General features: G+C 46.9%; 1 protein-coding gene across 2 annotated transcripts in view; it reads left to right on the top strand.

The window, feature by feature from the left end:
- The window catches only part of LOC112237099 (golgin subfamily A member 6-like protein 22), a 123,294-nt gene extending 117,754 nt beyond the window's left edge, over positions 1-5,540 (top strand). For both annotated transcript variants that reach the window (XM_042321042.1, XM_042321043.1), the window contains 3 exons: positions 1,616-1,678; positions 3,095-3,543; positions 5,461-5,540. In XM_042321042.1, the coding sequence (XP_042176976.1) occupies positions 1,616-1,678; positions 3,095-3,433 (402 nt within the window). In that variant the 3' untranslated portion in view covers positions 3,434-3,543; positions 5,461-5,540. The remainder of the gene's footprint in view (positions 1-1,615; positions 1,679-3,094; positions 3,544-5,460) is intronic.
- Positions 5,541-27,768: the final 22,228 nt, after the last annotated feature.

The following is a 27,768-nucleotide window of genomic DNA, read 5'->3' as shown; positions in this document are numbered from 1 at the left end:
TCCTTGCTCTATATCTGCTGTTTACCGTAAAGCGCTCTCTAAGGCCTCCACTCAGTACGGCTTCATTTCCATCAGGCAAGTCTTTCCTTGCTCTATATCTGCTGTTTACCGTAAAGCGCTCTCTAAGGCCTCCACTCAGTACGGCTTCATTTCCATCAGGCAAGTCTTTCCTTGCTCTAATATCTGCTGTTTACCGTAAAGCGCTCTCTAAGGCCTCCACTCAGTACGGCTTCATTTTCCAGTCTTTCCTTGCTCTATATCTGCTGCAAGTCTTTCCCTCAGTGCTTCATTTCCATCAGGCAAGTCTTTCCTTGCTCTATATCTGCTGTTTACCGTAAAGCGCTCTCTAAGGCCTCCACTCAGTACGGCTTCATTTCCATCAGGCAAGTCTTTCCTTGCTCTATATCTGCTGTTTACCGTAAAGCGCTCTCTAAGGCCTCCACTCAGTACGGCTTCATTTCCCTAACTGCCAGAGTTCCAGTACAGCTGAATGTCACCTCCCTGCCAGGGGCCACTGTTAATAAAGCCCGGGGCCCCAGGGGTCTGAGGTACCTGCGTCAGCCTCTCCCGTCCCGGTAGTCAGGTCTATCGCTGTCGCTTCCCACTCTTCTCCTGCACACACCCTCGCCCCTGCCATCCTTCACCACGCCCTCGCTCGCCCCCGCCATCCCTCGTTCCCGCCCTCCCTCGCCCACGGGCCCCTCTAGCCCCTGCCCTCCCTCGTTCCCAGCCTTCCTCGCCCCCGCAATGCCTCGCCCCTGCCCTCCTTCGTTCCCTGCATTACCACTCCCAAACTGCCCAGCCACAGCACCCCTTCAATATTTCAGCACTTTCTACTCCTGCCGTAAGTTTTTGCTGTTCTCTCTTAATATTTAAATATTTAAAGAGGTATTCCTGAAGAGGTCAAAGAAAGAAAGGAGAGGCACTTTGTTTTATTAAGGTTTCAGATGCTTTTCACTCCAGGTCTATTGAGGAGAGAGAGGGGGGTAAGGGGAACAACCACTCAGTAGGACTGGCCTAGACCTGTTGTTGAATGCCAGGAGACTTAGCACTATTGAGAATGTGAATGCTATTAAAGTCCCAGTACAGTCAAAATTCAGTTTTTTGTTTCATATTGTGCAACAGCTGATGAAATTAGCACTGTAAATGTGTGAAAAAGTCTGTAAATGTGATCATTGTTATTTCCTAATTCTGGTTGGAAATACAATCTACACAATACCTTCTAATCTGCAGGTTTTGCATGGGTGGAGTTTTGGCTTTCTTGGTGACATCACCAGGTGGTAAATTAGTTAATAGGTCAATAACAAGGAGTTCCAAACCTCTCTGCCAATAACAGCTAGTTTTCAGTTCCCCCCTCCCCACTCAGACCACTCCCAGACAGTCCTAGCAAAATTATTGCTTGAGAAATAGTTTTTGGGTAAAAAGCTATTTTTGTTTCTTTTTGATCATTTTAATGTAAAACTATTACAGTAAGGTACTTAATTGTTACTCAGAGCTGATTTGATATTGATATAAATTGGCTGCATTGGGCCTTTAATAATGTGCTTGTTATAACAGCCCTTCTGTGTAACCTCCCACTCTATGTACTTAACATGTTGTGTGTGTTTCTCCTCAGCTTTGTGGTAGAGAAGAGGAGCTGAAGAGGCTGAGAGACGAGCAGCATCAGCTCAAGGACAAGGTCTGTGGCTCTGGGCTCTGGCTGACACCTTTGTGCTTCCCCCGAACAGGATGACACACAATGCTGCTTAACAAGGCCTCTCCTCTCACGCTGCTGTGTTGTGAGGTTCCTGACTGACTGACACAGAGTGGGCATCTTCTAACGCCTGCTTTCAACCCTTCAACTTCACATTCGCCTCTTAAGCAGTGGGAGCCGACGTGTAATGAGGCTTTTGGTCGGCCCTTAAAGGCCATAAGAGTGGGTCAAGAGCGTTCCCGGGGATTGGTGTGGTGTGTGTGTGTCTGCGTGTATGCACATGTCTACTGGGCATGGCCTTGGCAGCCCACACTAATGAGGGCTCAGACAGGCACCTGTCCCAGTCAATAGAGCCACAGGGCGGTAGTGAGTGAAAGTGGGACAGAGCAGAGGGAAGACCTGGGACAGAGCAGAGGGAAGACCTGGGACAGAGCAGAGGGAAGACCTGGGACAGAGCAGAGGGAAGACCTGGGACCGAGCAGAGGGATGACCTGGGACAGAGCAGAGGGAAGACCTGGAACAGAGCAGAGGGAAGACCTGGGACAGAGCAGAGGGAAGACCTGGGACAGAGCAGAGGGAAGACCTGGGACAGAGCAGAGGGAAGACCTGGGACAGAGCAGAGGGAAGACCTGGGACAGAAGGAGTGATAATCTGTAGAGGGAGAGAGGGAACAAGAGAGAAATAGAAAAGGGTCAGACGCCCGTCGCCCGTTTTAGGTGGTCTGCAGGTCTGCGCTAGATCCCTGTGTGAGGTGAGTAACCCCGGACGAGTGTCGAGCGCTGGGCCTGCGTGTTTTTACAGTGCGGCCTCACTGTGCTCTGGGACCGCAATAAACCACGGCCTTCAAAGCACAGCCAAGCTCCACTAACTGCTGAGTGCTTCTCTGGTGGTTGGACAAGATTACTCTCAAAACAAAGTGTAGACAGGTTGATTGATAGAAGGGTCTGTAGAGGTGCGCGCCACAGTGTTTATTCACACCCTGCTAACACTCGTTTGTTTCATTCGCATGGACTTTTATGTGCTGATCCTGTTACTGTGTGAGTTTGTCAGTTCATAAAGAATAGTCCTGCTCTTTAAGTGGGTTTTAGTGGAAACTCACTAGGGCTGTTATAGATGTGTTGTTTTAACATCCTGGGAACTAGCTGTGACAGGAGGGACAGTCTGCTCTGTGCCACAGCAGTCACTGTGATGACGAGCGTCGGACGTGTTTACATGAGTGTCTGTACTATGTCCTTGACCGTTAACGTGTGTGTTCTGAGTGTCTGTACTATGTCCTTGACCGTTAACGTGTGTGTTCTGAGTGTGTGTGAGTTGTGTTACTAGATGTCTTCTGACTGATATGAATGACTGAAGATGTCTATTTGGTGATATAACTGACTGGGACTGTGTGTCTGTGTGCAGGTGAGGGAGAGCGATGTGCAGGCTGTGTGGCTGCAGAGCCAGGCTGACGTGGTGGGTTGGGAGCTGTGGGAGGAGAGTGCCCAGCAGGACAGGGAGCTGTGGGAGGAGAGTGCCCAGCGGGACAGGGAGCTGTGGGAGGAGAGTGCCCAGCAGGACAGGGAGCTGTGGGAGGAGGGTGCCCAGCAGGACAGGGAGCTGTGGGAGGAGGGTGCCCAGCGGGACAGGGAGCTGTGGGAGAAGGGTGCCCAGTGGGACAGCGAGCTGTGGGAGTGGAGGGGCCGCTACCATGCTGTCTCAGAGGGACTGAGGCTGAGGGAGGCTGGGCTTGAGGAGGTGTAGAGGGCCAGGGACACGGCCATCAGAAGCCTGAGACTACAGGAGGAGAAGACCCACAGTCTGGGGGCCCAGAGGCAGGAGCTGCAGCACAGCCTGGAGGGCCTACAGGACAGGTGAGTGGCTGGGGCTGGGGAGGTACAGGGAGCAGGGTGTGGGGGGGGTCGAGGGACGGGTAGGAAGAAGAGGGGAGAGGTGGAAGGGAGTCTAGGCCTGGGGAGGTGGAAGGGTTCTAGGAGCTGTGGGGGTCGGAGGGAGGGAGCAGTGTTGGTGTGGCTGCAGTGTGTGTGTAGTGAGAGCCCGGTCAGGCTCCATCACATCAGGTCACTGGGGTCTAATTAAGCTGAGCTCCACGTTAGGCTGCAATCTGCAGACATGTACAAGAAATTAGATTTGTTTCCCACTCCTCGCTTTCAAGTGCATGGCCGTGTTAAAATGCATATGACCCCCGTGGTTTTAATTACCATTTTGTGCTTAGCAGGCAGGTTAATGACGCTCCTTAATGGGCTCTGTGGAAATTAGCCTCACAGAGAGGAGAAAGGATATATATATTTTCTTTACTGATGTGTTTCTTTCTTGTCCTTTTATTGTTTCTTGTGATAAAAGGGACATTATAACTCAGTTAACTACCACTGTTAGGAATAACTCCTGTAGGTAAACTGAAAATCACTCAGCCATAACCCTCTCACAATCAGAATTTTCTATGTGGAAATAAGGTTCCTCTGTTTCAGCGTGAGGCCTGTGCTCATTGGAAGGCACCGCGATCTGTGAAAGCATGTGTGTTGAACCTCAGACTGACCTTGTGGTTCTCTGTCTGATCATACTCCTGTGTCTGTCTGTCTGTCTGCTCATACTCCCGTGTCTGTCTGTCTGTCTGCTCATACTCCCGTGTGTCTGTCTGTCTGTCTGTCTGTCTGCTCATACTCCTGTCTGTCTGTCTGTCTATCTGTCTGTCTGTCTGCTCATACTCCCGTGTCTGTCTGTCTGTCTGTCTGTCTGTCTGTCTGTCTGTCTGTCTGTCTGTCTGTCTGTCTGTCTGCTCATACTCCCGTGTCTATCTATCTGTCTGTCTGTCTGTCTGCTCATACTCCCGTGTCTGTCTTTTTGTCTGTCTCTCTATCTGCTCATACTCCCGTGTCTGTCTGTCTGCTCACTCTCCCGTGTCTGTCTGTCTGTCTGTCTGTCTGTCCGTCTGCCTGCGTTGGGGTTGGAATCCTCAGCCACTCTTTAGATACCCCAGTCTACAGCCAGCCCTCTCCTCCCCAGCCCACTCACCCATTCCACATGTTTCCAGTATCAGTGTTGTTGTTAATTGCCTCATCCCAGTCAGCCTCTCTCTGTCTCTCATGCGTATGATTACTCACGACAAAATAACACTATCACTATAGCCGTGTGTTTTCATTACTTGGGTACCAATGTGGAGTCTCATCATATTTTAACAGATTTGGGCAACAAAAACAGAGAGAGAAAGCTGCTTTATCAATAATTATGTGTAATCCACAACAATTTCACAGAAGCTCAATAACAGCAGCAGAACTGTTATAAATTCTGTATAAATTCTCCAATTTGCAGTGGAATGGAGGGATGTAGCTAGCAGAAAAACTCATTTCCCTAAAACAGGAAAAATTGTCTTGCTTATCTAGGACATGTTTTTTGTCCAAATGGGAAACTAACTGGACAGAACGTCTATATATATTGTGTTCTTTTCTAATGTACAATCGTGAGTGTTGCCACCATTAAATGGTTCGTTGGACTTTTACCTCTTTATGTGTTATTATGTGTGTCTATAGGATGGAACTAAAACCATCACGCTCTTTGTCATTGTTTTTTCTGTATCCCAGTAAGACGGAACATAGAGAACAACAGTAAATAAACGTTTGATTTGAACTTTTTTGTTCCTTGCTAAATGCAAATGATGCCTGTGATTTGAACAGGAAAGTGCTTTCCACATAGCTATTACTGTACAATCAGCCTGTTCTCTGTCCTGTCCTTGATGTGTTCTTCAGTGTGTTATGTTCCCTCCTGTCCCGCAGCTTGCCCAGAAGGAGGAGATGGTCGTGGCTCTCAGTGTCCCGCAGCTTGCCCAGAAGGAGGAGATGGTCGTGGCTCTCAGGCTCTTGCCCAGAAGGAGGAGAGTGTCCCGCAGCTTGCCCAGAAGGAGGAGATGGTCGTGGCTCTCAGTGTCCCGCAGCTTGCCCAGAAGGAGGAGATGGTCGTGGCTCTCAGTGTCCCGCAGCTTGCCCAGAAGGAGGAGATGGTCGTGGCTCTCAGTGTCCCGCAGCTTGCCCAGAAGGAGGAGATGGGTGGCTCTGTCCCGCAGCTTGCCCAGAAGGAGGAGATCTCAGTGTCCCGCAGCTTGCCCAGAAGGAGGAGATGGTCGTGGCTCTCAGTGTCCCGCAGCTTGCCCAGAAGGAGGAGATGGTCGTGGCTCTCAGTGTCCCGCAGCTTGCCCAGAAGGAGGAGATGGTCGTGGCTCTCAGTGTCCCGCAGCTTGCCCAGAAGGAGGAGATGGTCGTGGCTCTCAGTGTCCCGCAGCTTGCCCAGAAGGAGGAGATGGTCGTGGCTCTCAGTGTCCCGCAGCTTGCCCAGAAGGAGGAGATGGTCGTGGCTCTCAGTGTCCCCAGCTTGCCCAGAAGGAGGAGATGGTCGTGGCTCTCAGTGTCCCGCAGCTTGCCCAGAAGGAGGAGATGGTCGTGGCTCTCAGTGTCCCGCAGCTTGCCCAGAAGGAGGAGATGGTCGTGGCTCTCAGTGTCCCGCAGCTTGCCCAGAAGGAGGAGATGGTCGTGGCTCTCAGTGTCCCGCAGCTTGCCCAGAAGGAGGAGATGGTCGTGGCTCTCAGTGTCCCGCAGCTTGCCCAGAAGGAGGAGATGGTCGTGGCTCTCAGTGTCCCGCAGCTTGCCCAGAAGGAGGAGATGGTCGTGGCTCTCAGTGTCCCGCAGCTTGCCCAGAAGGAGGAGATGGTCGTGGCTCTCAGTGTCCCGCAGCTTGCCCAGAAGGAGGAGATGGTCGTGGTTCTCAGAGTGAAGCTGCAGGACCATGAAGAAGACCTCCGTGTTCTCCGCCAACAACTGCTCTCCTCCCAAGATGCACCGTAGCAAGTTACTGCCGAGCTGAGGTCATGTAAAAGAGAGAGGGAAAGCAGGTAAGAAAATACGTTTCATTTGACCCATTAAGAGCCATGTGTTGACATGTTTATGACAATGGAATGACACGTGCCACTTGTTACAGGATAGCCAGTGTGTGGAGACAAGAGGAGAGACTGCCTGAGATCAGAGCTGATCTGGTCCAACTACAGCAGCAGTATACCACCTGCTATGCCCAGGTACTTGAACCTTGATAGAAAGTCACCAGTACATAATATTCTAAAATAGTCTATAGGTTTATCCATATACTGTACCTCTGCTAGTCTCTTTTATTAGCTTCTCTTCTGTTAGACCCATACTATTTCTCTGTCTGTGTGTAGCTGGTCCAGGAGGAGGCTGGGTTGGGCAGGCTGAGGGAGGAGCTGCGTGAGGTGGGGGAACAGAGGGAAAGACTGGCTTCTCAGGTGACAGAGAACCAGGACCTGAGCCATGACCTGGACCTGAGCCATGATCTGGACCTGAGCCATGACCTGGACCTGAGCCATGACCTGGACCTGAGCCATGACCTGGACCTGAGCCATGATCTGACCTGAGCCATGACCTGGACCTGAGCCATGATCTGGACCTGAGCCATGACCTGGACCTGAGCCATGACCTGGACCTGAGCCATGACCAGGACCTGCTCACTGAGAAACACAAGGCTGCACAGCACAAGGTACTGGCCTTAACATCACTCAACATCTCTACTCCATCTCTCCTCCATCTGTGTCTTCTCTCTCATCTAACCAACCCTCGTTTTGATGCCCCTTAGCTGGTCAGCTCACAAACAGGCAATCAGAAATGCCATGGCCTTGTATCAGGATGTTTCATAATGGATGTCGAATACAAAATGTCTTTATCCAGGAACACCTGAAATCAGCTCAGGATGAGGTGAGGCCTGAGATCTAACGCATCTCTTTTTAATTAGTCAACAAGGACAAGGACGTGGTTGTACAGACCTGCCTAGTCTCTACAGCCTTCGAAGACGAGTCCTAGTGCTGCCTAGTGCTGCCCCCCCCCCGGTATATCACTGAGAAGAAAGCTCAAGGACATGGTGACCTTGTTAGTGTCCAGCCAGCCCTGTACCATGGGACTTAGAAAAGACACCTGACTGTGTCCCATGTACCCTCTGTGTTATTTCAGAGTTTTCTTCTTGATGGAGAACTTGTGGAGGATCTGTCAATGGCCGTACACTGTGTTGTGCTGGTTTATTTATTCCTCTCTCTCTGACTGGTCAGATATTTGTTTGCCAGAGTGTCCTTGTGTTATAAATGGGACAGGCCTGTCACTTCAATGCTGAGAGGATGTTTTGACTTCCTTGAAAGATTTTTATTTATTTAATTTTGGGTTGGAGGGGAGCGGTGAATAATGCATTGGGAACCTGCTACATCTACTGTTTTTATCATTAGCATGCAGCCCAAGTTATCTGCAGAATACTTATGAGTGCCAGTGAAATGTTTGTGATGTTATTTATTTATGTTGCCCTCTCAATTATTCATTTGTTTATTTATTCATGGCAGAACTAACTGCAATTGGAAAATTCATTTTTGCTGAAGGGCACATGCCCCCCCCCACCCCCTACATAAAGGGAAGGGGGGACATCAGGCTTATTAGTAATTGCTTTACTTGGCGTTTCCTGAGACTCACAGGGAGATGTCATTTAATCTGAGCAGACGGGTGAAGAGAGGGACTGGGGTAGAGAGAGAAAGAGCGAGAGAGAGAGAGAGAGATGGGATGGGTCGGGTTGAGAGGTGGGGTGGGGATGGGAGAGGAGGGGTGGAGAGGGGTTTGAGTTTATCATTCTTTTAGCCTACTACCTCCGAAACTTGCTGCTGGAGGGGACTGGAGGGGGCGATGGTTAGGGGGGAAACAGGGTAATATCCACATATATTACAGGGAATCAGATTCCACTTCTCCAGACAACAAGCTCTACAGGTCTGACTACAAGCAGAATAGAGGAGAACACAGTGGTTTTGTGGTTGTCTCTGGTTGTCTCCATGATCCCCTTCCTTCTCTTCTTGTCTGCTCACAGCACCGGTTTCTTTAATTATATGGACTGGGATTTTGTTCAATTTCACACTTGCGCCCACACATGCAGCAATTGTTTCCTGATAAGGGATAATGTTTCACTGAACATTAAATAATATGTATGTTGTGTGTGTCTATCTGTGTGTGTGTGAGTGTGTGTGTGTGTGTGTGTGTGTGTGTGTGTGTGTGTGTGTGTGTGTGTGTGTGTGTGTGTGTGTGTGTGTGTGTGTGTGTGTGTGTGTGTGTGTGTCTATCTGTGTGTGTGTGTGTGTGCGCGCGTAGCTGTCAGTGCAGGCTCAGCAGGAGCAGGCCCTTGGAGAGGAGATGCAGAAACTGCAGAAAGAGGTGAGCTGTCTCCAGGGCAGCCTGAGTAAGAGAGAGGAGGACATGGAGGCACAACTACAGACAACTGGCCAGCTACAGCAGGAGAGGGTCAGCCTGCTCACAAAGGTCAGCTATACACACACACACACTCACACATCCTAAGTGAGACTCATGTTTTTTATGCAACATTGTGTACAGTAGCTACTGAAATTATGATCTTTATAATGATGGGCTTTATTATATAGCTGCATAAACTATACAATATATATACACACACCTTAATCTATATAAACTATACAATATGTATACACACACCATAATCTATATAAACTATACAATATGTATACACACACTATAATCTATATAAACTATACAATATGTATACACCATAATCTATATAAACTATACAATATATATACACACACTATAATCTATATAAACTATACAATATGTATACACACACCATAATCTATATAAACTATACAATATGTATAAACACACTATAATCTATATAAACTATACAATATGTATACACCATAATCTATATAAACTATACAATATGTATACACACACCATAATCTATATAAACTATACAATATGTATAAATACACCATAATCTATATAAACTATACAATATGTATACACACACTATAATCTATATAAACTATACAATATGTATACACACACCATAATCTATATAAACTATACAATATGTATACACACACCATAATCTATATAAACTATACAATATGTATACACACACTATAATCTATATAAACTATACAATATGTATACACCATAATCTATATAAACTATACAATGTGTATACATACACCTTAATCTATATAAACTATACAATATGTATACACACACCATAATCTATATAAACTATACAATATGTATACACACACCATAATCTATATAAACTATACAATATGTATACACACACCATAATCTATATAAACTATACAATATGTATACACACACCATAATCTATATAAACTATACAATATGTATACACACACCATAATCTATATAAACTATACAATATGTATACACACACTATAATCTATATAAACTATACAATATGTATACACACACCATAATCTATATAAACTATACAATATGTATACACACACCATAATCTATATAAACTATACAATATGTATACACCATAATCTATATAAACTATACAATATGTATACACACACTATAATCTATATAAACTATACAATATGTATACACCATAATCTATATAAACTATACAATATGTATACACACACCATAATCTATATAAAGTATACAATATGTATACACACACCGTAATCTATATAAACTATATAATATGTATACACACACCATAATCTATATAAAGTATACAATATGTATACACACACCGTAATCTATATAAACTATATAATATGTACACACCATAATCTACATACACTTGGCACTCACACGTTTCTACACCACCTCAGGGCATGTACAGTATGCAGTCACACATATCACAGAAGTTTACATAGACTTAGGTTGGAGTCATTAAAACTTGTTTTTCAACCACTCCACAAATCTCTTGTTAATAAACTATAGTTCTGGCAAGTCAGTTAGGATATCTACTTTGTGCATGACACAAGTCATTTTTCCAACAATTGTTTACAGACAGATCATTTCAATAATAATTTACGAGATCACAATTCCAGTGGGTCAGAAGTTTACATACACTAAGTTGACTGTGCCTTTCAACAGCTTGGAAAATTCCAGAAAATCATGTCAGAGGCTACTGATAGTCTAATTGACATAATTTGAGTCAATTGGAGGTGTACCTGTGGATGTATTTCAAGGCCTACCTTCAAACTCAGTGCCTCTTTGCTTGACATCATGGGAAAATCAAAAGAAATCAGCCAAGACCTCAGATTTTTTTTTTGTAGACCTCCACAAGTCTGGTTCATCCTTGGGAGCAATTTCCAAACGCCTGAAGGTACCACGTTCATCTGTACAAACAATAGTTCGCAAGTATAAACACCATGGGACCATGCAGCCATCATTCCACTCAGGAAAGAGACGCATTCTGTCTCCTAGAGATGAACGTACTTTGGTGCGAAAGTGCAAATCAATCCCAGAACAACAGCAAAGGACCTTGTGAAGATGCTGGTAGAAACAGGTTCAAAAATATCTATATCCACAGTAAAAATTAGTCCTATATCGACATAACCTGAAAGGCCGCTCAGCAAGGAAGAAGCCACTGCTCTAAAACCGCCATAAAAAAGTCAGACTACGGTTTTCAACTGCACATGGGGACAAATATCATACTTTTTGGAGAAATGACTCTGATCTGATGAAACACAAATAGAACTGTTTGGCCATAATGAACATCGTTATGTTTGGAGGAAAAAGGGGGAGGCTTGCAAGCCGAAGAACACCATCCCAACATGTTGTGGGGGTGCTTTGCTGCAGGAGGGAACTCCACAAAATAGATGGCATCATGAGGAGGAAAATTATGTGGCTATATTGAAGCAACATCAAAAGACATCAGTCAGGAAGTTAAAGCCTGGTCGCAAATGGGTCTTCCAAATGAACAATGACCCCAAGCATACTTCCAAAGTTGTGGCAAAATGGCTTAAGGACAACAAAGTCAAGGTATTGGAGTGGCCATCACAAAGCAATGACCTCAATCCTTCTGACTTCAACTGTACATACAGTATGTCTAACCCTCTCATCCCTCCTATTACAGTATGTCTAACCCTCTCATCCCTCCTGTTACAGCATGTCTAACCCTCTCATCCCTCCTATTACAGCATGTCTAACCCTCTCATCCCTCCTATTACAGCATGTCTATCCCTCTCATCCCTCCTATTACAGCATGTCTAACCCTCTCATCCCTCCTATTACAGCATGTCTAATCATCCCTCCTATTACAGCATGTCTAACCCTCTCATCCCTCCTATTACAGTATGTCTAACCCTCATCCCTCCTATTACAGTATGTCTACAGCATGTCCCTCTCATCCCTCCTATTACAGTATGTCTAACCCTCATCCCTCCTATTACAGTATGTCTACCCCTCTCATCCCTCCTATTACAATATGTCTAACCCTCATCCCTCCTATTACAGTATGTTTAACCCTATCATCCCTCCTATTACAGCATGTCTAACCCTCTCATCCCTCCTATTACAGCATGTCTAACCCTCTCATCCCTCCTATTACAGCATGTCTATCCCTCTCATCCCTCCTATTACAGCATGTCTAACCCTCTCATCCCTCCTATTACAGTATGTCTAATCCTCATCCCTCCTATTACAGTATGTCTAACCCTCATCCCTCCTATTACAGTATGTCTACCCCTCTCATCCCTCCTATTACAATATGTCTAACCCTCATCCCTCCTATTACAGAATGTTTATCCCTCTCATCCCTCCTATTACAGCATGCCTAACCCTCTCATCCCCATATAGCGTTGTAAAATCCTGGTAACTTTACCAAAACTTCCAGGTTTTAAAGAAATGCTGTTTGCAGAGTTGCAAGCTTGATGTAATCATGGCATGCTAGGAATATGGGACCAAATACTCAACTTTTGACTACTTTAATGCACATATTATTTGTCCCAGTACTTTTGGTCCCCTAAAATGGGGGGCTATATGCAAAAAGTACTATAATTTCTAAAACAGTTCACCCGATATGGATGGAAATCCATAAGTGCTGGAGTACAATGCCAAAACAACTAAAAATGTCACTGTCCCAATACTTATGGAGGTCACTGTATACACAGACTATGAGAAATGACCCATGGTGTGGCTGTGTGCAGTAATGTGTGCTGTTGAGGAGAAGCAGCAGAGACAAAGGAGTGGGCAGTCAGCGATCCCTCTCTCTTTCTCTCCATGCCAACAACAAACACACAGCACAGCACACAGCCGTGGAATTCCAATTAGTATCATTTAATTAGAAGTGGGCAGCCTCTTGGCACAGTTCCTTCATTTATTTGAATCTTGTTTATGCACCTTGATTGTTTCACAATATAGATTTATTTTAATTAGCTAAGATTGATTCAATTGCATTGATTCTGTATCCTTATTCAAATGAAATCCCCATCCCTCCCCCGCCGTGTTATTTTTCATAATTAATGGTACAGTGTGGGACTAGGGCAGGGGGTTGTAATAGTGACAGCTTGGACCATTTTGTAATCAAGGCAAGGTTTATCGTTATTCAATGCCTGTGCTGTCACGTTGTGACGTGGAAGGCGTTTTTTGAGTTTGTGGACCTGTGTGATCGATTAAGTTTGGTGACAGAGCTCCTGCTGCATGTCTGCCTGCCATTCTGTTCTGCCACAGTCACAAGATAAGATGTTCAGACTGTTCTTTTGTCTTTAGTTCAGCCTCTGTCCACTCTACAGACAGACAGCCCCTGAAAGCACTGACCTTGGGCGGGGGGGGGGCAGTGTGACAGTGTGTGTGTGTGTGTGTGTGTGTGTGTGTGTGTGTGTGTGTGTGTGTGTGTGTGTGTGTGTGTGTGTGTGTGTGTGTGTGTGTGTGTGTGTGTGTGTGTGTGTGTGTGTGTGTGTGTGTGTTGAAGCGGCCATGGTTAACACCAACGCCTCCTTCCCAACCCAGAGCTCTTTTAATTTTGATTGATGACTCCGTTTATCTTCTGCATAACATCCCTCCACCCCCACCTCCCCCACTGTCCATTTTCCCAGCTCCCGCTACCTTCCACACACACCCAGTAAGAAAATTATATTAGAAACAAAATGAGATTTGAAATGTTATGTCTGACAAGCGACTTGATGAAAGGGTTTTATTGCAGGGCCTGATCCATGGAAATGTTATGCTAATAATACTGCTAGCCAAGCGATCTAGTTGGAAATTAATCAGTGGTTGAGCTGCGAGAGAGGGTGAGGGAGAGGGAGAGAGGCTGCTCTATAAACACCCTTCCCCCCCTTCCCTCACCTCCTCTCTCCCTCTCTATAGCTATGAATCTCATCAAAAATAGCCATGGGGTGTTGTCTGTGTGATGAGGTTGGGAGAGAAATAGGGAGTTAGAAAATTACACTGCAGCTTAGCACTGATTGATGCAGTAATGTATGCAGCAGGCCAGGCAGGCAGGCAGTATTATGGATTAGTCTCTCGCTCTCTCTCGCTCTCTCTCTTTCTCTCTCCCTCTTTCTCTCTCTCTCTCTCTCCCTCTCTCTCTCTCTCTCTCTCTCTCTCTTTCTCTCTTTCTCTCCCTCTTTCTCTCTCTCTCTCCCTCTTTCTCTCTCTCTCTCTCTCTCCCCTATATCTGTCCCACTATTATTATTATTATTATATTTATCCTCTTCATCTGTCCTCTTTTGTCTGCATGTATCTTTTACCTCCACATTTGTGTGTCTACACGGTTTGTGATGTCACAGACTGCCTCAGTCCATCCTCTCACTCCCTCCCTCCCTCCATTCCTGGGAGACATCAATGGAGTCTCTAATGGAGTCATCAGATTTAACTCATTTAAAAGAACACAATTAGCACTGGGGTCTTAATGATGTTTGTAAGTCTCTCTCTCTCTTACTCCTGGCTTAGAAGTCAGTAAGAACGAAGGAGTAGATGAATCACAGAAGTGTTTTGTGGGTGTGGGTGCGTGTCTCCCAGCCATGTTACAAGTCTGGGATTTATTATTTTTACCCTGAGAGCCATCTGTTACACTGCTCCTTATTTTTGTAATGCATCATCAGCCAGGGGAAAACTAATATTATCCCATCTGGGATATTGTACTCTGGAGTGTAGTAATGTAATGTAGAGCTGGTGTCATTAAAGTGCCTCGGTGGAGCTGCAGGGAGAGGAAGGAAGGCTGAAGGAGTGTACTGGATCATATCTGTCTGTTCTGTCTGTGTGTGTCCTACACCCCTCATGTGTATATACACACACACACACACACACATATATACACACAGACACATATATATACACACACACATACAGTGGGGCAAAAAAGTATTTAGTCATCCACCAATTGTGCAAGTTCTCCCACTTAAAAAGATGAGAGAGGCCTGTAATTTTCATCATAGGTACACTTCAACTATAACAGACAAAATGAGGGAAAATTCCCCTGCATGGAGGAATGGGCCAAAACACCAGCAACAGTGTGTGAAAACCTTGTGAAGACTTACAGAAAACGTTTGACCTCTGTCATTGCCAACAAAGGGTATATAACATAGTATTGAGATAAACTTTGTTAGTAGTGTGTTACTGATGGTAGGCTTTGTTACTTTGGTCCCAGCTCTCTGCAGGTCATTCACTAGGTCACCCGTGTGGTTCTGGGATTTTTGCTCACCGTTCTTGTGATCATTTTGACCCCACGGGGATCTTGCGTGGAGCCCCAGATCAAGGGAGATTATCAGTGGTCTTGTATGTCTTCCATTTCCTAATAATTGCTCCCACAGTTGATTTCTTCAAACCAAGCTGCTTACCTATTGCAGATTCAGTCTTCCCAGCCTGGTGCAGGTCTACAATTTTGTTTCTGGTGTCCTTTGACAGCTCTTTGGTCTTGGCCATAGTGGAGTTTGAGTGTGACTGTTTGAGGTTGTGGACAGGTGTCTTTTATACTGATAACAAGTTCAAACAGGTGCCATTAATACAGGTAATGAGTGGAGGACAGAGGAGCCTCTTAAAGAATAAGTTACAGGTCTGTGAGAGCCAGAAATCTTGCTTGTTTGTAGGTGACCAAATACTTATTTTCCACCATAATTTGCAAATAAATTAATTCAAAATCCTACAATGTGATTTTCTGGATTTTTTTTTTCAAATTTTGTCTGTCATAGTTGAAGTGTTCCTATGATGAAGATTACAGACCTCTCTCATCTTTTTAAGTGGGAGAACTTGCACAATTGGTGGCTGACTAAATACTTTTTTGCCCCACTGTACATACATACAAACAAACAAAAAACAAACAAACATACACACTTACATACATATATACACACACACACATACACACACAAACATACACATACACAAACACACACATTCTCCCTACACACTACCCCACTGACACTCCCTTCTCTCTCCAGCGGGACAACCAGCAGGGGGCAGTGTGTGTTCTGCGCGGGGAGCTGCAGCGGTGGCAGTCAGAGGTCCGGTCTCAGCAGGAGAGGTGTCGGGCCTGAGGGCTGAGCTACAGGAGACCCAGGGCAGGCTGCAGCAGTGTAGAGCAACCATGAAGCACCTCCGCTCTGACCTGGAGCACGCCCAGAGACAGACCAGGTAGGCAGAGGAGGAGGTGGGTGGGAGGAGTGAGAGGAGTACAGTACACAGAAAGACAGGAACATGGATTTCTCTTCACTTTAATAAGCAGTGAAGTACCCTCAGTACTGTTCCTGTTGCAGGTGTATGTAAGCCATTATACAGGCATATTGAAGTAGACTACAGTGTTCTGAGAATGTGTTGTCTAGGCTGAGGGCTGTGCTGCAGGAGGCTGAGAGCAGAGCAGTGGACACAGAGACAAGGCTGCAGCCCCTGACCAGGTCCCTGGAGCTGTACAGGGTCAAGTACCAGGCCTGCCTCACCAAGATCTCCCAGCAGGACAGCACTCTACAGGCCCAGGACGAGGACCTGAAGGAAGCCAGGGCTCAGGTCAGCTCCACGCCATCCTCACCCTGCAGGAAAACTAAGAGATGATACTGGAGCTTTTTCTAGTTTTTCCAGAGCTTCTATTTGCTAGAGGTTCTATCTGCTAGAGGTTCTATCTGCTAGAGGTTCTATCTGCTAGAGGTTCTATCTGCTAGAGGTTCTGTCTGCTAGAGGTTCTGTCTGCTAGAGCTTCTGTCTGCTAGAGGTTCTATCTGCTAGAGGTTCTATCTGCTAGAACATGTTTCTAAGATAATTGGCGTTAAAGTTACTTAAATAAATACATTTAATAAATTCATTAAAAATCCTACAATGTGATTTTCTGGATTGTTTTCCCTCATTTTGTCTGTCATAGTTGAAGTGTACCTATGATGAAAATTACAGGCCTTGCACAATTGGTGGCTGACTAAATACTTTTTTGCCCCACTGTAGGTAGGGAACATTGAACAGAACAAGGCTGTCATTAACTCCATTTAGACTAAAATGCAGCTAGAACCTTCTAGCTCTCCAATTGTTGTGTTTTTCATCTCTGCTGCTTGCTGCCTTGCTGCCAGGAGTTGTTCTTGCATACATCACTAGGCCTGATTTATGAGTGTTAATAGCATGCCTTTTTTATGTATATGTGTGTTTGTGTGCCTGCCTGCGTGTCCCTGTGTGTCTGTGTCCCAGGTGGTGGAGCGGGACGAGCATGTGCTGCGTCTGTGTGCCCAGGCGGTGGTGTTACAGGGGGGAGCTGAAGGCCCACAGTGCCCAGCTGGAGAGCGGGGATGGTGCCCTGAGCCAGCACCTCCGAGACACCCAGAGAGACCTGGAGTCCAGCCGCAAACACAGCCAGGAGTGTGAGATGGTCATCAGCACTATGAGAGACAGCACCGCCGCACTGAGACGACAGGTCGGACAGTCAGTCAGTCAGTCAGACCAGTTAGGTCAGTCAGTCACGCTGATCCTCATCTACAGGAATGTAGCTTCCCAATGACAGACTCGTCCACAGACACAGACAAACCCGGTCACGCTGTGCTAGTCACTCTCTTTCCACTACAAACCTAGATTAACATACTAGTCCACTCAGTGGTTTCCCTCTACACAGTCAGGCCCACTCGTCCTGCTCACTACCCCTGCTACCTAGAACAGTGCCAGTCATGCGGTGAAGTCAAAGCCAGTCAAGTAGTACTAGCACTGTAGTATACCCAACTGGCCTCTCAGGTGAGTGAAGCTACATGCAGGTCAGTTGTCGTGCCACACCTCTGTAGGTAAAGGCTCCATCTCTGCTGCTGATCTGTAAACGGGTGGAGTCAGACAGGGTACAACACACTGGGAGTCGGAGGCCTGGGGACCTCTGGAAGTGTTTTCACTGATTCTTATTGATCGGCTTCATGGCCCCCAAACAGGAGGAAACACAATGAGAAAACACAGGCAGTGTGAGCTCCCTGGACAGCACAGAGCACAGCACACAGCACAGAGCACCACCGTTAATGGCTGGCAGGAGGAAGCAGAGAGGAGGGGACGACTGGATTACATGGGCAGAGCAGTGGAGAGGAAGGATGGATGTTTGGACTTGTTTGGGTGTGTGTGGTTGTGTGCATGCATGTGTGTGTGAGACACGGGGTGGTTGACAGCTCCATGCACGGAAGAAGCAAAGTGGAAAATCATGCTGGGTATGCGATATGTGGCTGAAATAATAGCAGCCGTGCCCAGTGGAGCTCAGCGTTTATGTGGTCTGGGGGTGGTTTGAGATGCAGTTGGGCATTTACCTCCTTCTGTGAGCCCACAATGGAGGCACCGTTCCCATCACCTTCAGCTCTTACCCCCACAGCCCACCACCTGGGTCCCTAACAACACCCCCTCCCACACAGCAGAGCTCCATTGGTAACACAGAGGCTCTCAATCACACACACAGTATTGATCTCTCCCATCCTCAGCTGGGTCCTTAGTGCACACAGCGCGACACACCACCCGCTCGGTTCAGACTTTTAAGTGATCACTTCCTGCCAAGTTATTTTTTCACACCAATGTTTCTTTACCTCTTTCCTAAGTTTACATTTGTTGTCTGGAAACTGGGGTGTGTGTATGTCTGTGTGAGAGAGGGAGGTAGAGAGAGGGAGAGAGAGTCTGATTTCATTTAATGAGCCGATTGCTCTGAGTCTGCTGTGAGACATCAATACAACCAGCTGATTTCACCACCTCTCACTCCATCTTCATCCTGCCTGTAACGGGCCCTGGCTTTATGAACACTACCGACACGAGGTAGTGAAGGCTGTCTGGAAAACATAGACAACAAATAACAACAGTGGGTAATGAGAGGAACACCATATTCAGATAGATATATTAGCCTCATAAACGTAGAGGCCATTTGGGAGTGTTTTATAAGTGCAGCAGCACAAAGTAATCCTGACAAACCACCGACACCCAATAGGACATTTTGACTGTGTGTGTGTGTGTGTGTGCGTGTGTGTGTGTGCCCCTCAGACAGGCCAACTCATCTGTGAGAAGCAGAATGTGCTCCAGTCACGAGCCATCAGGCCCAGCACAGCGTGCAGACGGGGGAGACTGAGGGGAAACTGTTTGCCTGTCTCTGTTTCATTAGTGTGAACTCACCCAGCACCTCAGCCCCAAACTTAGTCTCATAGTGACCCCCGGCCTGCCTCACCCACAGTCAGACAGGAGGACCCCATGCAGTCTGCCCTTCAACCATAGTCTCACAGAGCTCCAGCCAGTCCTTCTGTCTCTACCTCGCAACACTCAACTACACAACACAGGAAGGAAATGGGAGGAGAGACCTACTAAAGTCAACCGCATGACAGTGGTTCTGTACCGGTCTGTCAACAGATATATCTGTGTACTATGTTTGTTCCTGTGTGCCTCTCTCAGGTGGAGGAACAGGAGGAGAGTGTGGTGAAGAGCCAAGCTGATTTCTCTGTCTACAGAGCCAGTCACATCCACTCTGACTCAGACTACGACTCACAGCTCTACCGCATCCAGGAACTACAACAGGTACAGTAGGGGCAGAACACTTCACCTCTTCATGCTGGAGTCCTGCTAACACAACCAGTCACTGTGGCCAGTGAAATCACAGTGACCAGAGAAAGTCATTGTCTTTAAAACTTCACTCATCAACTATAGTTAGAAGTTTGGTCCTACTGTATGTTCAGTAAGTTCATTGTAGTTCGGTGTATTCCAACCCTGGCTTTAAACTGACCCTAGACAGGAAGTCAGAGCAGCCATCGCCAGACAGACCCTGACCCACACCAACCAAGGTCCATAACGGCCACGGTGACTAATTGTTTGTTATGTCAGCGTGCGTGTGCCCGTTTGCCTTTAATGGAGTGTAGTGGGGCGATCCATCAGGCTGTCAAACAGTCCCAGTGTCAGCTGGAGTGGCTGGCGTGTCAGAGGAGCGCCCGCGCTGCGCTGACGTGATTTACTGCCCTACTCCCAACGCACGCAGCCACCGCTCCCTGCTCCACTCCGACTCAGCCCAGATTGATTACCCAGCCCGGCTGGCCCACGATGCCCGCCATCTTCTGGCAACCTTTTAGCTGCGTTTTATAGATGGTTAGAGCACCTCGTTTGACTATTTATACATCTGTAAGTGGCCATGAAATCTAGATTTGTCTTGACGGGTGTCAGCGTCAGGGGGTAGTGAAAGCAGAGCCTGGTGACAACTCGTTATTTTAATGGTCTGAGATGAAGGGGGAAGATGGCAGGATCTTCCCTCCTCAACATGGCTGAATTATACTTTTATTATTTTCACTTAATGTTTACGTACATATTTCACTCAAAGCTGTTGGCTTGTATTTTCTCCACCATGTTTGATAGGGTCTGAGAGCAGTGGGGAGATTGCTGACACACATACACACACACACTCTACCGGAGGAAGAGTGACAGTGACATGTTGACCTGTCAGCTGCCTGCTCTCACACACACACACACACACAAACAACTTATCTTAGGTAAATATGTCATGGCAGCCACACAGTGCAGTTGGCTGGTTAATTGAATAGTTAAAACATCAGTAGGTCTGTGCAGATTGGATGTGACACCTGTCAGATAGGTGCTCCCCTAACACAGGATGCTTCCTCCACACACTGATACTCATGCCATCATGGTGGAAATGCCAAATTAGGGGCAGGCGCTTCACTGAACGCGCTAGAGCAGGTGTGGAGATGTCCTGGGGGGTGGAGGAGGGGGGAGGCATTGCTATGCTGGGTCTCTCAGGTGAGGATGTGGAAAGCCTTGGGCTTCGGTCCTCCCCTTCCCCTCAGGCATAGTCATAGGTATGTGACAGGTGTCCGTGTGTGTCCGTGTGTGTGTGTGTGTCTCAGCATTCTCCCAGACCGTGGAGCAGTGTGCCCAGGGTAGCCAGGACCTCAGTGTGTGCCAGTCAGAGGTTCCTCAGCTGAGAGAGGAGGTGTCCAGACTCACCCAGCTCAAGGACAACACTGTGGCAGGTGTGGTGGGCATGACACAACTCAACCAATAACTTTGTGTTTATGATAGAATACATAAAGGGTTCATTTTTTAGTGTGGGTGTATTTGTGTGTGTGCCTCCTTGTGTGTGTGCATCCGTGTGTGTGTGCTGCAGAGGTGCTGCGACTGCAAGAGGCTGGGAGGCAGCTCCAGGCAGAGGCCATGATGGAGGGCCAGCGCAGGCTGGAGGAGGTGGGAGCTCAAGAGCAGAGGGCTGCCAGGCTGGAGCAGGACCTGCAGGCCGCCCACAGACAGTGTGCCAAGAGACAGCAGGTACACACTGCGGCACGATGCCAGGCCAGGCCCCATCACCTCCAACATGCCTGGAGGATAGGATAGAAAGACCTTACATACACCTACTCACTCAGAACTTCAGGAAGTGTAAAACACACACACACATAAATAGAACTCTCTGGATAAGAGGATACACACACAGGAGTATACACTACCTTTCAAAAGTTTGGGGTCACTTAGAAATGTCCTTGTTTTTGAAAGAAAATATGCTTTTTTTGTCCATTAAAATAACATCAAATTGATCAGAAAAACAGTGTAGTCCTGGTTAATGTTGTAAATGACTACTGTAGCTGGAAACGGCTGATTTTTTAAATGGAATATCTACATAGGCGTACTGAGGCCCATTATCAGCAACCATCACTCCTGTGTTTCAATGGCACGTTGTGTTCCCTAATCCAAGTTTTTCATTTTAAAAGGCTAATTGATCATTAGAAAACCCTTTTGCAATTATGTTAGCACAGCTGAAACTGTTGTCCTGATTAAAGAAGCAATTACAGGCTCAAAATGGCCAGAAACAAAGGACTTTCTTCTGAAACTCGTCAGCCTATTCTTGTTCTGAGAAAGGAAGGTTATTCCATGCAAGAAATTGCCAAGAAACTGAAGATCTCGTACAATGATGTGTACTACTCCCTTCACAGAACAAGGCAAACTGGCTCGAACCAGAATAGAAAGAGGAGTGGGAGGCCCCGGTGCACAACTGAGCAAGAGGACAAGTACATTAGAGTGTCTAGTTTGAGAAACAGACGCCTCACAAGTCCTCAACTGGCAGCTTCATTAAATAGTACCCGCAAAACACCAGTCTCAATGTCAACAGTGAAGAGGCGACCCCAGGATGCTGGCCTTCTAGGCAGAGTTGCAAAGAAAAAGCAATATCTCAGACCGGCCAATAAAAAGAAAAGATTAAGATGGGCCAACTCTGTCTAGAAGGCCAGCATTCTGGGGTCGCCTCTTCACTGTTACTGCTACTGTTACTGGTTTTACTGCGAACCTACAAAGCATTACATGGGCTTGCTCCTACCTAACTCTGATTTGGTCCTGCCGTATATACCTACACGTACGCTACGGTCACAAAACGCAGGCCTCCTAATTGTCCCTAGAATTTCTAAGCAAACAGCTGGAGGCAGGACTTTCTCCTATAGAGCTCCATTTTTATGGAACGGTCTGCCTACCCATGTCAGAGATGCAAACTCGGTCTCAACCTTTAAGTCTTTACTGAAGACTCATCTCTTCAGTGGGTCATATGATTGAGTGTAGTCTGGCCCAGGAGTGGGAAGGTGAACGGAAAGGCTCTCGAGCAACGAACCGCCCTTGCTGTCTCTGCCTGGCCGGTTCCCCTCTTTCCACTGGGATTCTCTGCCTCTAACCCTATTACAGGGGCTGAGTCACTGGCTTACTGGGGCTCTCTCATACCGTCCCTGGGAGGTGTGCGTCACCTGAGTGGGTTGAGTCTCTGATGTGATCATCCTGTCTGGGTTGGGTTGGTGCCCCCCCTTGGGTTGTGCCGTGGCAGAGATCTTTGTGGGCTATACTCAGCCTTGTCTCAGGATGGTAAGTTGGTGGTTGAAGATATCCCTCTAGTGGTGTGGGGGCTGTGCTTTGGCAAAGTGGGTGGGGTTATATCCTTCCTGTTTGGCCCTGTCCGGGGGTGTCCTCGGATGGGGCCACAGTGTCTCCTGACCCCTCCTGTCTCAGCCTCCGGTATTTATGCTGCAGTAGTTTATGTGTCGGGGGCTAGGGTCAGTTTGTTATATCTGGAGTACTTCTCCTGTCCTATTCGGTGTCCTGTGTGAATTTAAGTGTGCTCTCTCTAATTCTCTCTTTCTCTCTTTCTTTCTCTCTCTCGGAGGACCTGAGCCCTAGGACCATGCCTCAGGACTACCTGACATGATGACTCCTTGCTGTCCCCAGTCCACCTGGCCGTGCTGCTGCTCCAGTTTCAACTGTTCTGCCTTATTATTATTGGACCATGCTGGTCATTTATGAACATTTGAACATCTTGGCCATGTTCTGTTATAATCTCCACCCGGCACAGCCAGAAGAGGACTGGCCACCCCACATAGCCTGGTTCCTCTCTAGGTTTCTTCCTAGGTTTTGGCCTTTCTAGGGAAAGGCCTGCATTGCTTGCTGTTTGGGGTTTTAGGCTGGGTTTCTGTACAGCACTTTGAGATATCAGCTGATGTACGAAGGGCTATATAAATACATTTGATTTGATTTGATTTGACTGTTGACATTGAGACTGGTGTTTTTAAGTGGCCCCAAACTTTTTAACGGTAGTGTATGTTCACACACACATACACTCACACTTTGACTGAGCCTTACCTCTTTTCCCTCCCAGGCAGTGCAGATGCGGGATAACCTCCTGAGGCGTTCGAAGGCTGACCTGCTGGAGGCCCGGGAGACTCTGAGGAGTCGGGCTGTGGAGGTGGAGCGGCAGGCAGCTGCAGCCAGGGGCCTGGAGGCTGACGTCCAGAGGGGCAGGAGGGAAGGACAGCAGAGAGAGGTAGAGTGTGGCTCTCTCAGGACCCAGCTGATGACCCTCAGGGAGGAACTAAAGGAGGCCCAAGGATGCTGCAGGGACACGGGTAGGAGGATTACACAGTCCTGGGGGGTGGGCTGGGAGACTGGTGTCTATAAAGCTGGACTCGTGTGTAGTCAGGTACCTTTGTAGCTCTCTCTCTCTCCCTATTTCTCTGTCTTGCTCTGTCTCTCTTTGTCTGACTGTTTGTCTCTCTCTCTCTCCTTCCCTCTTCCTTGATGGAGAAGAGGTTCTAAAAAACAGTTAAAAGCAGTAGATGCATGAGGAAGAAGGAATGAGAGTAATGCTGATGGAAGGAGGGAAGGGGAGAAAGAGGAGAGTGACATGGTTGTAGTGGCAGCAGCAGCAGTGCAGCCTCTAGGGCTGACTTTAATGATCAGTATGAGACAGACACCTGTTTACGTCCTGCCTGCCTCAGCAGCTAGCCAGCAATGAAACAGACCATCAATTCACAGCCTGGGGCCTTTTGTCTGACACACACACTCACACATGCATACTAACATATGCATATGCACTCAAAGGGACCATCAAAATAAGAGACAACGGAACATGCATGAATGCAGAAGGAGGGCAAATCAGCACACAAGATAACAGATAAGATATGTAATATAATAGTGTTGTTGATAGTAAATGATGTTATGTGTCTCAGCCCAGGAGCTGGCTCGTCAGGAGGAGAAGGTGTTGCTGGGGGAGGGGGGGGCAGAGCAGGCGCAGAGGAAGCTACAGGCAGAGCTACGCACCTTAAAGGAGAGACTCCGCACCACAGAACATGACCTGCAGGGCTTTGGGTTCCCTAAAGCCCTCTGACTGTCTGTCTCTATCTGGATCCAAGTAGAGGTCTGCGCATGACTGATTTATTCATGCCGTTCCCACCTGCACCCGCAGCTTTTCATACCACACCTACTCGCTCCCGCTGGCTTTCTGTCTAACTCCCACCTGCTCCCGCAAGAACTGGTCCCGAACCCAAACCGCAATGTTATTTTAGGCGTATGTGATGCAGCTAGCTTGCTAGCCATGGTCCTAGCAATTTTGTGCTCTATTGTCAATATCATAATGCCCAAAAATAACCTACGAAATAAGTAACATTTCCAGAGAGTCTCACATTCTCCATTATATTAGGCTATCTATATTACTGGGCTATATCAGCCAATAGGCTAGACTTAGTTTGAAGAGAGCGAAGTTGGAGAGAGAGCAGACACTTGCATTTTGTCTTGAGCTACGTTTAATAGCCTACCTTTTAGGAGTGGGGCGATTTTCAGACGGTGACAAAATAATATGGGTGATTCATATTTATTACTAGGCAGTGTAGTAAACTATAGCCTAATTATATTTATGAAGCTAATTTCCTTGGAAAGAGAACTGCCCCGTGCTTCTCCACCTATGCATAGGCTACAGCCTTCTCTATTAAATTGAGACCAAACGCGCACCTGATCTCACACTTCCAACTAGGCAAGGTATGGCTACTGAACTTGAAGCAGCAAGAATGATGACAGCTGACACTTGCACTTTCTCTTGAGCTACATTTTGCATATAGGATATAGCTATACCTTTTAGGAGCAGTACGATTTGTAGGCAGATACAAATAAACGAGTAATCAATATTTATTGAAAAAGAAAAGGGCAGAATGCTCACCATGGTATTTGCGCGTTTTGCCTTTTCCTTTTCAATGATGATCACATTTTTGGATTGCACCTCGACTCACTTTGGTTGAGCTCCCTCTGCTTCTTGCTATTATTGTCAATATTTATTTACAGACACTTGTCGTAAACTACAGCCTAATCATATTTAAGTTAATTTCCTTGGAAAGATTTGGCCACAAGATGAAAAATGCCGGACCGTGACTCAATGATCTCTGTCGGGACATGCAGCCCTCCACCGCCAAGCACACAGCATGACTTCATGTCATGAACCCTGTCTTTAACCACAATCCTTCACATTTCACTGAGCCATTAGTTCAACAGTGACTTGAGTATTTGCTGATTGCCATGAGTCTGTAAGACTGTCTTATTCCCATTTAGATCCAAACTGAACCTTTTGACCAGTAAGGCCACAGTGTCTTTATGACTCAGACAAGCCTCTCAAACAATCACTCTAAATAATGCCTGTGAAGAAAATGTGATCTGATGAAAATCTGATGTTAAATGTGTTTAAAAACCCACTGTGCCTCACACACACTCTCAACCGTGTCTGTATCTTAGTGGCTGAGAGAAAGAGAGAAAAGTGTTTTGGCTTTGTGACCCTTGGCACGCTGCCTCCCCCGCTCTCCTCCTCCTCTCCCCTGTCCATCTGGGCTGTGTGTGCTCCGGCCGCTCGATAGGCGGATCATTCCAGGTCGGGGCCCTCTTGTGAAATCATATGTTTAACTGGCCAGGAGAAGAGAGATGGGAGCGTCTTAACCAACACCTTGCCAAAGGTCTCCTGTTCAGTCAGCCGTCCTGCCGCTTGGAGTGCGCCCGCCGCCTGCCAATAGGCATTAGGGAGGATTTAGTAATTAAGTGATAGGCTGAGGACTAAATTGGGTGTTTGTGGGCTGGCAAGCCACCCAGAGGTCCCCACAGCCATGCAGATAGGGGATTCTAATTGCCAGGGATATTGATCAGACTGGAGAGGGGGGGATGCAGGGGATTCACGAGCCATCGATTTGCTGTTACTGCGGCCACCTTGTCAATGGGAGAGGGAGGTGAGCACTGAGAAGGCTCCCCCCCCACACACACACACACACTCTCAAACACTCACTCACTTCTGGAAGGGCTTTACCCCTCAACCCCCGCCCACCTCCTCTCTATATCTCTCGTTCTCTCTTTGTCTTAGACTCTCTAAAGGTGTTGCTTATCGGATGGGTATTGGCAGAGAGGAGGGGCAGCTCTTTGGTAGAACATGTCCCTAGGAAACGCCTTCTTCACACTCTGCTCTACGTACAGTATAAGTTTCTCCTTCACACTCTGCCCTACATACAGTATAGGTTTCTCCTTCACTCTGCTCTATGTACAGTATAAGTTTCTCCTTCTCGCACTGCTCTACGTACAGTATAAGTTTCTCCTTCACACTCTGCTCTACATACAGTATAAGTTTCTCCTTCACGCTCTGCTCTATGTACAGTATAAGTTTCTCCTTCACACTCTGCTCTACGTACAGTATAAGTTTCTCCTTCACACTCTGCTCTACATACAGTATAAGTTTCTCTTTCACACTCTGCTCTATGTACAGTATAAGTTTCTCCTTCACACTCTGCTCTATGTACAGTATAAGTTTCTCCTTCTCGCACTGCTCTACGTACAGTATAAGTTTCTCCTTCACACTCTGCTCTACATACAGTATAAGTTTCTCCTTCACACTCTGCTCTATGTACAGTATAAGTTTCTCCTTCACACTCTGCTCTACGTACAGTATAAGTTTCTCCTTCACGCTCTGCTCTACGTACAGTATAAGTTTCTCCTTCACACTCTGCTCTATGTACAGTATAAGTTTCTCCTTCACACTCTGCTCTATGTACAGTATAAGTTTCTCCTTCACACTCTGCTCTATGTACAGTATAAGTTTCTCCTTCACTCTGCTCTATGTACAGTATAAGTTTCTCCTTCACGCTCTGCTCTACGTACAGTATAAGTTTCTCCTTCACACTCTGCTCTATGTACAGTATAAGTTTCTCCTTCTCGCACTGCTCTACGTACAGTATAAGTTTCTCCTTCACACTCTGCTCTACGTACAGTATAAGTTTCTCCTTCACACTTTGCTGGTGTGTCCCTTGTCCCCCTCCCTAACTCGGGGTATGTCCCTCCCTGGGCAGGCGAGGGCTTTGACGCTTTACTGTGGTCTGAGTTAATGTCTCAGGGAGAGAGGGCGCAAACTGGGATTTGATTAGCTGCTTCACCTGACGGTAAACAGGCCATGGCCACCTCTCACACACACAACTCTGATCCCATCACTCACGCCCCAGCGCCCCATCAGCCCAACGCTCACCCCACTACACCATGCCACAC

Source organism: Oncorhynchus tshawytscha, linkage group LG04 (assembly GCF_018296145.1).
Source record: "Oncorhynchus tshawytscha isolate Ot180627B linkage group LG04, Otsh_v2.0, whole genome shotgun sequence".
Lineage (NCBI taxonomy): Eukaryota > Metazoa > Chordata > Actinopteri > Salmoniformes > Salmonidae > Oncorhynchus > Oncorhynchus tshawytscha.
This window is presented reverse-complemented; position numbering and strand designations above follow the sequence as displayed.